Source organism: Pistacia vera, unplaced genomic scaffold, assembly GCF_008641045.1.
Source record: "Pistacia vera cultivar Batoury unplaced genomic scaffold, PisVer_v2 Contig630, whole genome shotgun sequence".
NCBI classification, from domain to species: Eukaryota; Viridiplantae; Streptophyta; class Magnoliopsida; order Sapindales; family Anacardiaceae; genus Pistacia; species Pistacia vera.
Window position 1 is genome coordinate 80,312 of NW_022196480.1, and position 15,270 is coordinate 95,581.

General features: G+C 34.1%; 3 protein-coding genes across 5 annotated transcripts; 1 reads left to right on the plus strand and 2 right to left on the minus strand.

Annotated features, from left to right (window-relative positions):
* Positions 1-662: 662 nt before the first annotated feature.
* LOC116111325 lies at positions 663-1,576 on the minus strand. Its single transcript, XM_031397523.1, has 4 exons — positions 1,302-1,576; positions 1,146-1,195; positions 965-1,046; positions 663-870 (listed from the first exon to the last, which is right to left on the minus strand). Exons 1-4 carry the CDS (start codon positions 1,528-1,530, stop codon positions 824-826), a joined length of 408 nt encoding a protein of 135 aa, XP_031253383.1. The 5' UTR covers positions 1,531-1,576; the 3' UTR covers positions 663-823.
* Positions 1,577-2,685: 1,109 nt separating this feature from the next.
* LOC116111249 (transcription termination factor MTERF9, chloroplastic) lies at positions 2,686-6,585 on the plus strand. Its single transcript, XM_031397440.1, has 7 exons — positions 2,686-3,087; positions 3,950-4,028; positions 4,099-4,286; positions 4,362-5,054; positions 5,232-5,678; positions 5,784-5,913; positions 6,272-6,585. The coding sequence occupies exons 1-5, from the start codon at positions 2,821-2,823 to the stop codon at positions 5,541-5,543; spliced, it is 1,539 nt and encodes a 512-aa protein (XP_031253300.1). The 5' UTR covers positions 2,686-2,820; the 3' UTR covers positions 5,544-5,678; positions 5,784-5,913; positions 6,272-6,585.
* Positions 6,586-8,351: 1,766 nt separating this feature from the next.
* Positions 8,352-12,586, minus strand: LOC116111283 (zinc finger CCCH domain-containing protein 18-like). 3 transcript variants are annotated; one of them, XM_031397485.1, is made up of 8 exons: positions 12,306-12,586; positions 10,492-11,450; positions 10,248-10,415; positions 9,984-10,163; positions 9,796-9,872; positions 9,433-9,606; positions 9,201-9,315; positions 8,352-8,915 (listed from the first exon to the last, which is right to left on the minus strand). In XM_031397485.1, exons 2-8 carry the CDS (start codon positions 11,421-11,423, stop codon positions 8,846-8,848), a joined length of 1,716 nt encoding a protein of 571 aa, XP_031253345.1. In that variant the 5' UTR covers positions 11,424-11,450; positions 12,306-12,586; the 3' UTR covers positions 8,352-8,845. The 3 variants fall into 3 exon arrangements, with proteins under 3 accessions (XP_031253345.1, XP_031253343.1, XP_031253344.1); XM_031397483.1 differs by having other exon boundaries at positions 8,352-8,918; XM_031397484.1 differs by lacking the exon at positions 12,306-12,586 and adding an exon at positions 11,541-11,638 and having other exon boundaries at positions 8,352-8,918.
* Positions 12,587-15,270: the final 2,684 nt, after the last annotated feature.

Consider the following 15,270-nt stretch of genomic DNA (forward strand, 5'->3'; position numbering starts at 1 on the left):
TCCTTACAAAACCTCTCTCTTTCTAGCATCTCATTTCTCGTCGATTGTCGGCCATCACAAAGCTAGGATTTCTTGTTCTTATCTGAACCCCGGTTGATTCCGACAATACATATTCAGTCAATTATCATCATTCGATTCATCAACCTTTACTCTATAAAACCTCTCACCTTAGCTCCCAGTAACTCGCCGAACGCTGATTGAGAAAGTAAAATATATTTTGGGTATTAACGAAATATAGACGTTAGATGGGAAAGTGGTATTTTGAAACTTTTTGAGTGAAAAAATGTCATTAAGGCAAACCTTGGGTGGGAAAAAGTCGTTTACTTGTTAAATAGTGAATTAACTTAGAGTAATACTACACATACATCATTTTCATACAATATTTCCCATACAACATTATGTGGTAAGATATGATTGGCTAATTTAAAGTTAAAATTAAACTTTCACCCAATCACATCTTGCCACATAATGTTGTATAAGAAATGTTGTATGAGAATGATGTATGTGTAGTATTATTCATTAACTTAATCATCAATTTTCAAATAGATTAAGATATAAAGTTGGAGATTATTTTCAATCGACTAATACATATAGTCACTTGGCATAGAAATCGTATTTTTATTTTAATTCTTATAAATAACATTAATTTCCTGGTATCAATAAAAATAAAATTAATGTATTAAAGATTAATTTCCATATCAACTGTGTACAAAAGGCACATATTTAATTAGTTTTAATTAAACAAAAGGAAACTATAGATTACATTAATTAACCTATTGTTGTTAAGTATAAAATACAGAAAAAGAAAAATTCAACAATTAATTCAGCCAGTGAAGAACCTTTTCCAGGACTGCCATGGCAGAAATCCACCTGCAAATCCATTAATTAAAAAAGGTTATTATTAGACATATTTAATGGATTAAATTTGAGAAAATCAATCAATTAATTAATTAATTAATCATACCACACCCAGGACACTTGAAATAGTCCTTCTCCCTTAAAATTAATCCTGACCCTCCACACACCTCACATCTTCTCTGTGCTATCTGATAATTAAATTTCCATAAAATTATAAAAAAAAAAAGAATTTAAATAAAATAATTAAATATAATAAGCTAAAATAATTAATATAAATATTTACATACAATTCTTTTGCTGAACTCAATTCCTGCAACCACAAATGGTGTAAACCCAGCTGCACATAATTATAAACAAATTAAACATGATTAAAAGAAAATTAATAATATTAAAAAATCTAAAATTAAATTACCCTATTTTGTTTAAAAAAAAAAAATGAATACCTATAGAACCAACAATAATCTGCCAAGTGACCGCGACCCGAGCAGGATCCGTTACGTTAGAAACATCATCAATGGCCTTAATTGGAGCGACCCGTCTTTGATTCGCAATCGGATTATTGTTGCGTCTTCTTCTTGTGCAACAAAAATTGGCCTTTGAATTTGAGAATTTTGTGATTTTGTTTGAGATGGGAATGGTGAATGAAGGTGAAGAGATTGAAGCTGCTTCCATGGCTGAGCCTGAACTGAAGCTGAAGTAAAATTAGTGTAACGATAGAACTCTATAAGAGAATGACCCGTTTAAATTGGGCCACGTTGGCATTCTTGGGGTCGGGTTCGCGCCAACCACATAAAAAACATGTGGTTTAGATTGTGGCTGTCCAGATGTTACAAAACGACACACAGTTTTGGACCTGTGAAACAATCCCCACATATTTGTAGCTTCCCAAAAAGTCCATGTTGTTTTGCTAATCCACACAAAACACCCTGTATTTTGTCTAGATATCACCATTCTCACCCCTAGGTAGAGCCGGCAGTGAGCCGTGCCACGCCGTACCTAAAAATTCAAGACTCATCGTGCCGTACCAAGGCCTCTAAAAATTCGTGCCTTATCATGTTGTGTCGACCCACCAAATCTGAAGGCCTATGGCACAACCCACTATATATCGTACTATGTCATGCTGTGGATTGGCCCACGTGCTTTGTGGGTGGCCTACAATTTTTTTTTAATATTTATAAATTATGATAATTTGATTTATTATTAATAATTATTGTAAAACTATTTTATATGTTATATTTAACGATATTTTGTATTTGTATTAATTAAAAATATATTTAATCACTATAAAATATAATAAAATAATAAGACATTGAAATATTAATTGAATTTCAACACTTTTTATTATTTATAAGTTATAATTATAAATTACAAATATAAACTTAAAAATTAGGATGAAGAATTAACACTAATAATTATATCTCTATTAGAAATACAAATATATAAATACAATGTGTGTTTGATCAATAAAACAATTTTTTTAGGCCCACGACACGACCCGTATGATTGTGAGCCGTGTCATGCCTTGTTGTATCGTGTTTTTTTTGTGTCGTTTGTCATGTCATAGGTCGGCATAGCCCACCGCCGACTCTATCTCTATGATTTTTAGCTCAAAGTGTAAACATACCTACGCCCATGATAATGCACACTATAATTTATCCATGTATCAAAGCAACCCTGAAGTCCAAAAATATATTAAAAATATTTTGCAGGACCTTATGGTTTGTCAAAATATCATAATGATTCCTGTATGTTATGAGCTTTCTAAGTTGCCCCTGCTGTTTTAAAAGATGTTGATAACGAAAATGCCACCATTTTTCACCGAAAAACTCAGAGGGATAAGGGAAATGACAGAGACAGTAGCAGAGCAAGAAAGAAATAAAAGCTAAAGCTTTAGATATTTTCCTTGTTTAGGGTTTTTGGGTATATTCTCTTTTTCTCTTTCTTTGGTTTATCTCTAAAACCATGTCACTTTTGTCTCTCTTCCCAATATTCAGTAGTAACCCAACAATTCTTCACTCCCCACTTCACACTGTTGCTCAGACAAGAACCAAAACTAGCCGTTTTGTGGCCTTATCCACTCACTCCAACGCTAAGATTCTTAAGCCTAACAGAAAGTCAAGGTATGGACAGCAACTGTCTCTGTATGATGATAGCGAAGAAGAAGAAGAAGAAGAGGAAGAAGAAGATGGGGATGACGTGGAAAAAGATGATTGGTTGGTTGATGATGATGTGAGTTTTTGTTTCTTGATTGTTATGTTATTCTTAGTTTACTCTTTGGCGGGTTTGCTTTTTGAAAGGAAAATTGTTTTTGTTTTGGTATGTAAATTTCCCTCCTTGTGTAAGCTTTCTTGGAGGTGTTTTCTAGTTTTTGAAAGCAGAAGTTAGTTTCTTGTTGCTGAAATTTTGGTTTTTGAAAGGAAGAAAAGTACTTTTCTAAAGATAATTTCTGGTTGCTGCATTGGTTTGATGCCAATTTTCTGAAAATTTTATAATTATGTGGTGAAAGTGTTGAACTATAGGTTTGTTATGTCAATTATGTGGCCAAGGGTTTGCTTTGGCGGAGTTAAATTGTTTATGGTGATGCTCTGTCGGGAGCAAAAGGCCAAGTTTGTATTTTTTTTAACTTGGGATTAATCCACTAATAGAATTTAAAGTTTGTATCTTTTCATTTCTCTTTATTTGAGTTCATATAGTGCTTTGTACAGTAGTTTCTAATTACGAGCTTGGTTTGGTGGTGTTTTTCATGTTTTCACTCGTTGTTGGCACTATGAAATTGGAAAATGAAGGAATTATTTGTATAGGAAGTAATTTCATTACCTCAGTTCTATATACCATTTAGAACATCATCCTTCATGGTGTGGGAGAAGTTAGTATTTGATTGAGTGTTGTTCCAAAGCAATGTGTTGTTAATTGGCAAAGACTGTTAAGATTTCCATGATTGAGATGATTGAATTTGATCCTATGGCATGTGTCCATGTTTCTTGTTTTATTTGTTATCTCTTTTTCACTTTTACTGACAATTTAATTGGTTAATATTACTTTGTTTGCCATTTCTTTGTTGCTTACACTTTAGCTGTGAGATTTTCTCCAGGATGACTTCGCAGAAGTTAAGGAATATGATGTCAATGGAAAGAGTAATAGGTCACAGAAGGGGGTGAATACAAAACAAGGTATGCTTTCAAAAACACTTCCCAAAAATTTGTAGAAAAAACTGGCTAAAGCATAACTTCTTTTTTGCAGGCAGTCAGAGATCACCAGTTACAGGCAGGAGCATAGGATCATTTAAATATGGAGGAAGCCTTCGAACTGCTGAAGAACAATTAGATGTCAGAAATAGAAGAAATATTGTAGGGAAGAGTATTACCAGTAATCCTTATCGTAATTCCTACAATACTAAGGAAGTTAATTCATTTGATGGCAGAGAAAAGGTATGATATTTGTCAAATTTTTCTATGAATTGTGCGAATAGTGAAAGGAGCTTTGAATGTTTCCTTTGGTTGCAGCATATGACGAAAAGTTCCATGGAGAATAGATATCAATGGCTATCTGAAGAAATAGAGTTGGATGAGAAATGGCTCCCACTTCTTGATTATCTAAGCACATTTGGGTTTAAGGAATCTCATTTTGTCCAAATGTATGAGAGGCACATGCCTTCCCTTCAGATAAATGTATGTTCTGCACAGGAAAGGTTGGAATACTTGTTGAGTGTTGGTGTCAAACAGAGGGATGTCAGAAGAATTATTTTGAGACAACCACAAATTTTGGAATATACTGTTGAGAACAATTTGAAGTCCCATGTCGCTTTCTTGATGAATTTGGGTATCCCAAGTACCAGAATAGGACAGATAATTGTTGTTGCTCCATCCCTTTTTTCTTATAGTGTTGAGAAGTCACTAAAACCAACAGTGAGATACTTGGTTGAGGAGGTTGGCATTAATGAAAAGAGTATAGGTAAAGTTGTGCAACTGAGCCCTCAAATTCTGGTTCAGAGGATTGACATATCCTGGAACACTCGCTATCTTTTTCTTTCAAAAGAATTGGGAGCACCAAGAGACAGTATAGTCAAGATGGTAACAAAGCATCCTCAACTCCTTCATTACAGCATTGATGATGGATTACTACCTAGGATAAATTTCCTACGGAGTATTGGAATGCATAATTCTGAAATCTTGAAAGTCTTGACTAGCCTTACACAGGTTAGTGGCTACTCTTGTGTTTTCTCTTCTTTTCCTTTGAACATCTTCATATCAAAAGAAATAGAGTTGTTTTCTCAACATATTTTTTTTATTTTGAAATGTATTATTTACCTTCATTCTGTTTTTCTAATTTCATATGATGTTCGCAAAATGAATTTATTGTTGAATGTGTTGCAGGTATTGTCCCTCTCACTGGAAGATAATCTAAAACCAAAGTACTCATACCTGGTTAATGAGCTTCGCAATGAGGTGAAGTCCTTGACCAAATATCCCATGTACTTAAGCTTGTCCTTGGATCAGAGAATTAGACCACGTCATAGATTCTTGGTATCCCTTAAGAAAGCTCCAAAGGGGCCATTTCCTCTAAGTTCACTGGTTCCAACTGATGAAAGCTTTTGTCAGCAGTGGGCTGGTACTAGTGTAGATAAATATTTGGCATTTCGGCAGAGGTTGCTACTCAAGGATTTTGCTAATAAATATGAAAAATGAGGATAATATATTTTCCCATGTTTGTTCTTTGTTTATACTATCACAAGTTTTGTAGTAGCAGAGTGATCATTCCCCAATTTAAGGCACCTATAAAGCTGGTCTTGTGGAACAGTTCCGGAAGTAACATTAGCCCTTGTAAGCTATTGGCTTGATTTCTTTCAAATAATGTTTGTGTGTTTCTCATTTTAATATACTAGATTCATGATTATGACATGGTATTTTGTGTCATATTTTATGCAGGAGTTGATCCAGATTTTTGTTTAGTTCACTTGGCATTTAAACTTTCACTTGGAGGCATTCAGATGATAATATCTTACTAACTGCTTGGATCGAAGAGAAAAATATTTCAAGTATAGTATATAGCAATAAGGTTAGTTATTAATTATTGAACTGGAGATTTTGAGTAGTAGTTGCGGAAATTCAAGCTGCATATAGAGTAATGGTAGTGTGCGTGGATATAAATACTGTTAGTCCTTGTACATGTAATTCCTCACTATTAAAATGTCATATTATTTTGGCATTATGCTTTTACACCATTGGTTGGCTACATTTTCGGATAGATTCAATTATTGGGAAAAATCTTTTATTAGCAATCATTGTACATGTTCTACTGTATGCTAAGATCTTTACTGAATTATTTTGGTAAGGTTTCTTGTCTTCAGATCTTCTATGTGTATATCGCTTTGTTACAAATTCACATTTTCTGATTATCACCTGATCCATTGCAGGCTTGTGCATCCTGATTGCATTTCATCAAAAATACAATTGGAAGTAGCAAGTTGTATAAACTGCAAGTTTTCCTTAACTGAAGGACATCCCTCCCTTGCAAAATATAATTATTTTTTGCCCCCTCCAGTACGAGATATAATCATTTTTGTTTCTCTGTTGAATGTAAAATTGGCTGGATACTTGGATAAGTGTAAATATGCTCTTCCAAGTTGCTCCATCTCATGTTTTATATGTGTATCCTTACCTGGCTGCTAAAGCATACCTTAACCTTTTCTATGTTATGCCAAATCACCGATTGTTTGTTCATGGCCAATTTATTTGATCTAATTTAATATTGAACCAATGTGCTTATACATGAAAAAAAAACATGAGATTTTCTATCATCAGGAGTAGGCATATTTGAAAATTCTTAAGTGCCTTGTGATTGGAGTATTCCTTGCAGAATCCATCACAAAGTAAGAGTACTTAAACTGTCTTTTGTCATTTTAAGATTGTTGGTAGGTTTCTTCAGAATTCTGTTAAATAAAAGGTAGTTGAATTGGATTCGCCAGCTGAAAGGCTGATGGTTGTCTTCCTCATAAAAATTTTATATCCTACGCTTTGGTGTACATCCTAAATTAGTGTAAGATTCTAAGAATGTTCTGTTCTTTAAACAAACTTACAATAGTAAAAGTTTAAACAATGATTGGTGTAATATACTAGGAATTGGGTGACTAATGTTCAATATTCAATAGTTCCTTAGGGAATCAAGGCAGGCAGGATGTCATTTTCAAGCTGTGTTTTTGACCCAGTCCCAGGTGTCTTCTTGTTCCTCAAAAGATAATATTTATCTTTGTTTTTACAAGTCAAATGAACACACCCTTTTCCCTCCTTTTTGGTCAATCTGTTTATGTTAATGAATTGCATTCTTGAGCTTCGGAACTCTGATTATTATATTACTTGTACAGGGGATGATATTGACATTGCTGCTATCTTTGGATACCCATCAAGAAAAAGACTATAGTTTGAGGTCAAAATAGTAGTTGAAACTTTGTTTTTACTTTGAATAACAATGATATATCTCCTCAATCTGTCCTCCATAACTTAATTTTGTTTTTTCTGTGACTTCAGAATCAACTATTTCTAGTCCATTTTTTTAGTTACCCAGTAAAGATGGTGATGATTGGAGCACTTTGACAAATTTGTTATTTGATAAGTTGGTAACCTTTCAACTTTTGATTGCCAGGCTTCTCTCAACTCTTCTTTAGACTCTAATATTCCAGTATTATCCGGAAATTGCGGACTTTTTGAAAAAAAGTAAGCAAATCATTCATTCAATCAATCAATCAAAGATTTGGCAAAAGGGTATTGTCAAAAGGGCACTTCAAAAGATGATGTCAATTTAAGATATTATGTAAATCCAACAGGAAGAGATAATGAAAGAGACAAAACTTAAAAAAATGCAAGTCGTTTTACAACAGTATTGGTGGGTGGATTCCATATTTATATTCTAATTAATGGGTTCTTAACTTTTCTATATGCAGAAACTTATAGCAACTCTGATCTTATCTAGATACCACTTACAGAAACCAACTTCATTCAAGTCTTTTTCAAGGGTTTCATACACCTTATATGCCTTCCAGGATTGATACCGATAAGAGTTTGCAAAGTTTCCCAATAAGAAAAAATTCTTCAAGCTACTAATAAGTATCGCATAGAAGAATCTTGCTGATGAGTTCAAATCTGGAATTTGAATCTGCACCTGAAAGTTTTCAATGGTAAGTAGATAAATATCTTGGCTATACTTGTGACATAACAGGTTTGGTTTTGACTTGGGTGAATCCAAGAAATGCTTCGTTATTTGGATCAAAACTATTAGCACCCTCATGTGGGAATAGTTTCATCTACCAAGTTATGCCATTGAACTTTCACCCGAATATTCAATGTAATATTCATAAACAAAATTACTATGTTCAACTTCTCAAATGAAAGCTTTCAAATTGAGGAACACAAATTAGTAAATCAGTAAACATGCCTGTATATAGAAACATTCAGTTACTTAAGAATAAAAGTGCAAAAAAATTGAGATTACGATGCATGGAGACTAGAAAAGGTTTCCACTATATGAGGTGAAAATTTACAAAACTAGCAACCAACGTTTATAAACTGTTATAAGCTGCTGCTACTAACCCTTTTGTTAATAGTTATTTCCATCTATTTCTGAGTGGTAACAGAGACCATAAACATATATCGACCTCTCTGAACACTGCTTATACATTTTTTGTTTCTTTTGTTTTTGGGTTTCACTAAAAGACTATATCTTCTAAGTCTTCCATAGCCTTCTTTGTGTGATTATGATTAAAAGAGAAAGAAAAACCTGTAAAACCTTCCTGTAAATCTACGTATCATGTTCATCTTCGCTACTTTCAACAGAGTAGATTCTCCGGTGTTTTCTTGAGCAAGTATGTACTTGTGGAGAACTTCGATGATAAACAAGTTCAATGAAAAAAAGAGTTGCTATCAAACCATTGATGTTGCGCCTTTGTGCCATTACTCTTAACTCTGAAGTGTTGTTCTTCTGTGTGTTGCTGAGCCTATATGACGGTGGAAATGCCACTAGCTATAGGGGAAGCAAATGGGCTATCTGGAAGATTAAGACCTTCACTGCTACAAAAAGATTAGAAAATTAGACAACCTTTGTCAAAATTTAATGCTAAATCAAGAATAATGCAAGAGGACTTTAATGCAAACATATAGAAGGAGACTCTTGATGGAACGTCATTCGCTACCCACCTAAGAAGTGAAATCGTTAAACTATGATTTAGGATTGGGAAGGAAAAAAGCAACCCCGATTAGAGAATATTTAGTCTTCATGTTTTAAAAGGTTAAATATCACATACTTAGCTACCGGACTAAACTGGGAAATGTTAACTGACTTAACTTTCATACCTCTCTTGGTCAGTGTAATTATTCTCTGCATGCTTGACACCATCAGCGGCAGAGCCATTGTTCAAAACATCTAGCAGATAACTGAAACGCTCTGCTGACGGAAAATTGAGATGATCTGCATACACAAAGATTAGAATTAATTGAAGGAGAAAAATTAAGCAAACAAGGGAACATAAAACATCAAAAGTAATTTACAGATTATGCGACTATGCATACAGTAAAAGTTTCAGACCTTCTGAGACTTTCAAGCCATCCATGGAGTAGCCAAAATAAGGCTGACTAGCGAGAGGTTTTTGCACTAATTGAAGTTCTGCGAGATGCCTCCTCTCGAATTCAAGAGCCTGCTCATGCTCTTCCATAAGCTGCTGTTTCCTGAGAAATCTTGAGGTCTCGCATCCTCGTGAATCTGAGATAAAATAAGTTATAAATGGTACGAACTCCGTGAACAATTCATTTACAAAATCAATTGAAAGAACATAAAGACGCAAAACAACAATGAACTGGATCCACATCATTTGTAATTCACAAATTTGAAACAAAAGAAACACTCTAGAGGTCTCAGAAATAAATTATTTTTATAGAAGAACCCACTCACATGACTGAAGCTCGGAGTCCATGTCTATATATGGTGGAGAAAAATAGATTGAAGGCTCCATTCTCTCTTGGTATTTTCTGACAAAAATAAAGAACCTTGAATAAATTTCACAAGTATACAATTCACTTAGTTCTAACTTTTCTGAAATTTATAAGATGCTAAAATGAAAGAGAAGAAAATATATTCACCTATCAACAAGTTTCGATTTCTCCCGGTAAGGTTTCACAAGAACGCGAGCACCACAAACGAAATGTGGATTTCCCTTTGCCAAAATTATTTTCACAGTATCTGCACTGGCGAAGGTTACAAATCCAAACATCCTTTTCTGTTGGCAAGGAATTCTGACATCTTCAACCTCTCCATAGGTGCTGTAAAGAAACCACAACACAATAATAATAAGAAATTGAGTTAAGAGTATCAAATTTAGATGCAAGGCATTTCAAGATTATTACCTGAAGTAATTGGAGACATCATCTTCTGAAAAAGTACTCTCAGCTGGAAATGTTAGGTAAATCTGCCGTGATCCACAAACAATCGGACCAGGGTCACTCCTCTCGTTTCGACTTTCCAAGTATTTCGGTGCATCCTCAGCCAAAATCACAGCATGCTGTCCATGAGGCCTGCAAATATTCATAAAGAATGGATATCTGAAAATTTGATAAACACTAGAGTTACATAGAATACCATAATCTCTACCTGTCAATCAACCGAATGCTGTTTTTCAATCTAGCTAGAAGCTTGGTCAAACTATAACCAGCTTTGCCATGTCGCTGGCTCTCGGTGAGATAACCGTCGGCCTGAAGAACTTTTCCATACTTTTCATAATATATCATTGGCAGTGAAGCAATTGAAATAGGATTTCCTCTTTTTGATTTCAATAATTCAACGATTTCCAACTCTAATTTCTCGAGTGACCCCGGTGAGAAAACATGGTCTTCATTAAAACCATCCATTGAATTATGCACAAACAGTTGAGAGTAGTTCTCTGAGACTTGCCCATGGTAGTACCTACAATTACTTCCATGCTTACAAAACCCTTTGTTGTAGTAGTGACACGTCTTTACCGGAATTTCGGTCGGGGATGTATAACGACGACTTCTTGCACCTAAATTACTCAAAACTGCATCGGAGTAATAATAATCATTTGCAAATCCTGTATTCCCGAAGTTAACATGCTCCATTTGGTCCTCTAAACTCAAGAACTGAGCTTGATTTTGGAGTTCATTGATAGAATCCGAATAGCCTAAAGGCACAAAATCCGAATTATGCTTGGCCACGACATGGTTCTCCCAATAGGATGGAACTCTAAAGCTTGCTGGTAGTGACATTGCAGGCCTGGATGAAACTGGCGAAAAAGGTGTGTACTGAAATGGGCCATCACTAACTGGCGGTGAGTTCATAGAAGGTGAAATCGGAGCTGATGCTGATTTAAGGGGCAATTGCTGAAGCTCAGCTTTGGCTTTGTATATAAGTTCCTGAATAACAATATCAGGACTCAAAGCCAACTGAACCATTTCTTGGTCACCATGGTCTTGTAGAAGAAGATACCCAATAATCTTTGTAACATGCTCTGGTTCCAGTTTCCTGATTCTGTTGAACACAATTTTTGTAGAGTCTGAAAAATCCATGTAGCATCTAGAATAAATGTCTAATCCCTGCAATTGCCACAATAAGAAAAAAAAAAATTAACACTACCCTTTTAAGGATAAAATCTTTTTTCCAAAATAGTTCACAAATTTGCTTACAAAATCTAAGGCCACAGAGGTTCATAACCAGATCCAGTGGAACAAAGCTCATAAAAAATCCCAAAAAAGTTAAAAAAAAAAAAAAAAAAAAAGTTGGGGGTTTTTGTTTCTGGTGAGAAGCTTAAAAGAGAAGAAATTAAATATTATAGGAATCTGCAACATATAACACAAACAGAAACGGGACGAAATGCCTGAAAAAAAAAATTCTGGTGTGTCTATAAATGGATATAATGTATATTAAAATGATTTCTGAACAGAAACTACAAAGCTGCAATGATTGACAGAAATGAACTTTTTTTCGTCATCTGCAAAAAAAAAAAAAAAAAAAAAAACCATACAAATTACAAGACATATCAGACATAAAATCATACGAACCCCAAAAAAAAAAAAAAAAAAAAACTGTTCTTTCCACATAATCAACAAACATTCTTTCTTTCTTCTTTCATCACTTACATGAGAACACACAGATGAACATTTGAGCATCAAGGAGAAAGCCAAACATAGTGGATTCCAACAAAGAAAGCACACAAACAAGCTATAAACAAACAAAATAAGCACTTCCTCGAAAAATCACCAAAAAAAACTCAAAAAAAAAAAAAAAAAAAAACACCCTTCATCTTTAAATTCTATTCATGTTAAACTCTAAAGACTTCCAATCTCTCTCAAACTCTGTTAAAAGATAAACATAAACATTTAGCTTCACACATAAAAAGGATAAACTTGAGTTGAAAGAGTTATCCAGTGACAGAAAAACAAAATACCCACCAAATGTTTTTGAGTGTGAGTTGCAGAAAAAGTATATCAGAAGAATGAACAAAGAAGCTGAAACTGAAACTGAAACACCATGTTCAAACTTAAACCCATCTCTGTGTCTGTGTATTAGTATTGTTTCAGCTAATATTTATGCATATGCATACACAGCTTTTCCCTCATGCTCAAAATTATCTGAACGAAAGACATAGACATCATGTTGAACACACAGAGAAAGCAAAACTGACACAAATTGATGCTTTTTAAAAGCAGACACTCTCTTCCCTTCACTCCATTTCAGCTCAGTTTTTTATAATTATACTGCACAGGCCACAGAGAGAAAAAGGGGAAAAAAAAGAAAAAAAAGAAAGGAAAATCCACTTAATTAGAATCTCTCAAACCCCTGATGTTTAGGAACATATCAGTAAAACCCCCAATATATGATAAATTGCAAACCTTCTTTAGATTTGGAAAAATTTATCGTTGACCTCCTTTAACAGTGTAACTATGAATGTAATGGTAAAAATTGATAAAATCAATGGGGGTAAGTGATGATTTTACGAAATATGAGTGGGAGGTAGTGATTTTTCTTAAACCTCAGGGGAGGTAAGAAATAATGAGCCTTGTCATTATGATTATAATTAATTCAATTTTGAATTTTTTTAAAGCTGGATTTTACACTAATAAGAGACAATTAAGGCACTTAATTAGTATATTTTTCCTTAATTTTCGAGTTTCATTGTAACAAATTAAATTGAAATGACGGAATTACCCTTGTTTAAGTACAAAACCCTAAAAATCTAAAATTAATTTTTAATAATTCGGAAAAACCAAAGTGCTAAATTTAGAATTTCCCACTACAAGCTTTTTTGTCTTCTAAGGAGGTAAATCCTCCTCAAATGTGCACCGTCAGATCATCTCGATGTGCACAAACGAACGGATCAAAGGGGTGGCGCACGTACACTTTAGGTGCCCGCGATTATTGGAAATTTGTTTTCTTTGTAAAGCAATAATAAAGACGATTGAAAAAGAACACAGATTTGATTAATTAAGAGCCACTTGATGACAAGCCCAGTTACATCGAACGGTCCCATTCCCTTTATTTTCTACTTGTTTTATGGTCCATTGATTTAAAGGGGGTCCGGTTTTTGTCCCATTGTGTACGGCTTTGCACATTGTAGTGGTACTTGTAACTACATGATTTTAATTTTTTTTGTTTGAATTTTTAAATGTAATAATAATTATAATAACTAATTACCTAATCTTCAACCCTAATTTAAGATTTCAAATTATTATCACCAATTATTATTATAAAGGAGTTAAAATAAACAGTAAGAGGGCAATTTGGTAATTTTTATTAGGAGTGTTCAAAAGAAGTGGATACCCAGGGTTTGGTTCCGGTTCCTACCTGGAACTGGCCGTCAATGGGTAGGTTCTGGTTCTGGTTCCTATAGTTAGGAACCGGAACCGGAACCGAGACTAATATAAAATAAGATTAAAAAGTGGGGGGTTAATAAAAAATTTTGTAGAAAAAGTAATGTGAATACATTTTATTTATATTTCATAACATTTAAAGTAAGTTAGTTTGACTTTTGAGAATCTACCTTTACAAAGTAATGGAGTTTGTAATTTTGAATTTATAATTTGTAATTTTATTTTTGTTAACAAGTGCCAGGTGGGGGGTATTTGTAAGTTTTTAAGGGTTTTTTTTGCCATTTTAAAATTTTTTGGGGGGTAATAAATTTTACAGGATATCCAGAATCGGAACCGGAACCATTGTTACAGATTCCAGTTCTGGGTACCTAGGAACCGGAACCGTCGATTCTGCTTCTGGTTCCGGTTCCAAATTTTAAGGAACCTTCGGTTCTGGTTTCAGTTCCTTAAAAAAATGCAGGGTACCCAGAACCGAACACCCCTAATTTTTATTAACTCATAACAGTGTAAATTTTAACAATTCATTAACAATAGGGGGAATTCTATTATTTTGGAAACTTCAAGGAGATTTTTGTTACTATATCTTACCTTAGGAGGATTAATATGATTAACTTTTTTTAATATAATGATAAATATAATGAAGGGGGTAGATTGGTAATTAGATGGAGCTTATGTGTCAAGCAGCTGACCTGTTCAACCGGCTGGATAAAAGGGGTGTACGGGTCAAAAGATAAACGGAGAGAGAGATTAAAGGGTAAATTAGGATTTTAATTATATAATTAAGATAGGATTAAGGAGAATTAACCGGGAGAGTAGGTTAAGATTGATTATCATTATCTCCGCCTCTCTTGTTATCGTTAGCCCCCTTTTGACTTCATTTTCATTTGCTTAGCTCTTTCTCTACTAATTTAACTCCTCTAGTGAGAACAAGTCTTCTCTTCATTTTGTCATGTTTATATCACCATTAATTTTAAATCATTTTTGCCCTAATTCTTAATTATTATTTTATTAAATTTTTTTACTTTTACTCGGGTTATTTTTAATTGTTGTTCTAATGTACACGTGTCACTAAATTTTTAAAAATTTAAAGAGATTTTTATCAGTAAAACTCGAATTAAAGTAAATCCTGATTCAGAATCTTAGGGTCCGTTTGGTTTATTATTTTGGATAGGATTTTTGAGATAGTATTGGATAGTTGAATAGGATGATCATTACGAGGTAACATTTAAAAATTTATAAAAAAACTCCCTAGGTTTGCCAATTTAACTAAACACCCCAATATATAATTTTTTGTAAAATAACAAAAACACCCCCACCCACCCACAGTGTCAGATTTCGGCCACCACTGCTGGAATCTAGCGTTACGAAGCAGATCAGCTGAATCTGGCCGGACATGCGTCTATCTGGCCTTTTTCAGCCAGATCCACCACAGATCTGGTCGAAAAAGGCCAAATCGACGGCCAAATCTGGCCGTCAACGGTCGCAAAAGACCAGATTTGGCCGTCGTTGTCTGTCAACAACAGCCAAGAGTTGGTCGTCGCTAATG

What these genes read in the sequence shown, in the direction of transcription:
- LOC116111325 (XM_031397523.1), bottom strand. Translation starts at nt 1,530, where the DNA reads ATGGAAGCAGCTTCAATCTCTTCACCTTCATTCACCATTCCCATCTCA. An exon ending in TTGAGTTCAGCAAAAGAATT is followed by an intron (nt 1,047 to 1,145) that starts GTATGTAAATAT and finishes TTTAATTATCAG; the next exon opens with ATAGCACAGAGAAGATGTGA. An exon ending in TTTCAAGTGTCCTGGGTGTG is followed by an intron (nt 871 to 964) that starts GTATGATTAATT and finishes ATGGATTTGCAG; the next exon opens with GTGGATTTCTGCCATGGCAG.
- LOC116111249 (XM_031397440.1), top strand. Translation starts at nt 2,821, where the DNA reads ATGTCACTTTTGTCTCTCTTCCCAATATTCAGTAGTAACCCAACAATT. An exon ending in ATTGGTTGGTTGATGATGAT is followed by an intron (nt 3,088 to 3,949) that starts GTGAGTTTTTGT and finishes GATTTTCTCCAG; the next exon opens with GATGACTTCGCAGAAGTTAA. An exon ending in GGGGGTGAATACAAAACAAG is followed by an intron (nt 4,029 to 4,098) that starts GTATGCTTTCAA and finishes TCTTTTTTGCAG; the next exon opens with GCAGTCAGAGATCACCAGTT.
- LOC116111283 (XM_031397483.1), bottom strand. Translation starts at nt 11,423, where the DNA reads ATGGATTTTTCAGACTCTACAAAAATTGTGTTCAACAGAATCAGGAAA. An exon ending in TGGCTTGAAAGTCTCAGAAG is followed by an intron (nt 9,316 to 9,432) that starts GTCTGAAACTTT and finishes TTGTGTATGCAG; the next exon opens with ATCATCTCAATTTTCCGTCA. An exon ending in AATTACACTGACCAAGAGAG is followed by an intron (nt 8,919 to 9,200) that starts GTATGAAAGTTA and finishes ATCTTTTTGTAG; the next exon opens with CAGTGAAGGTCTTAATCTTC.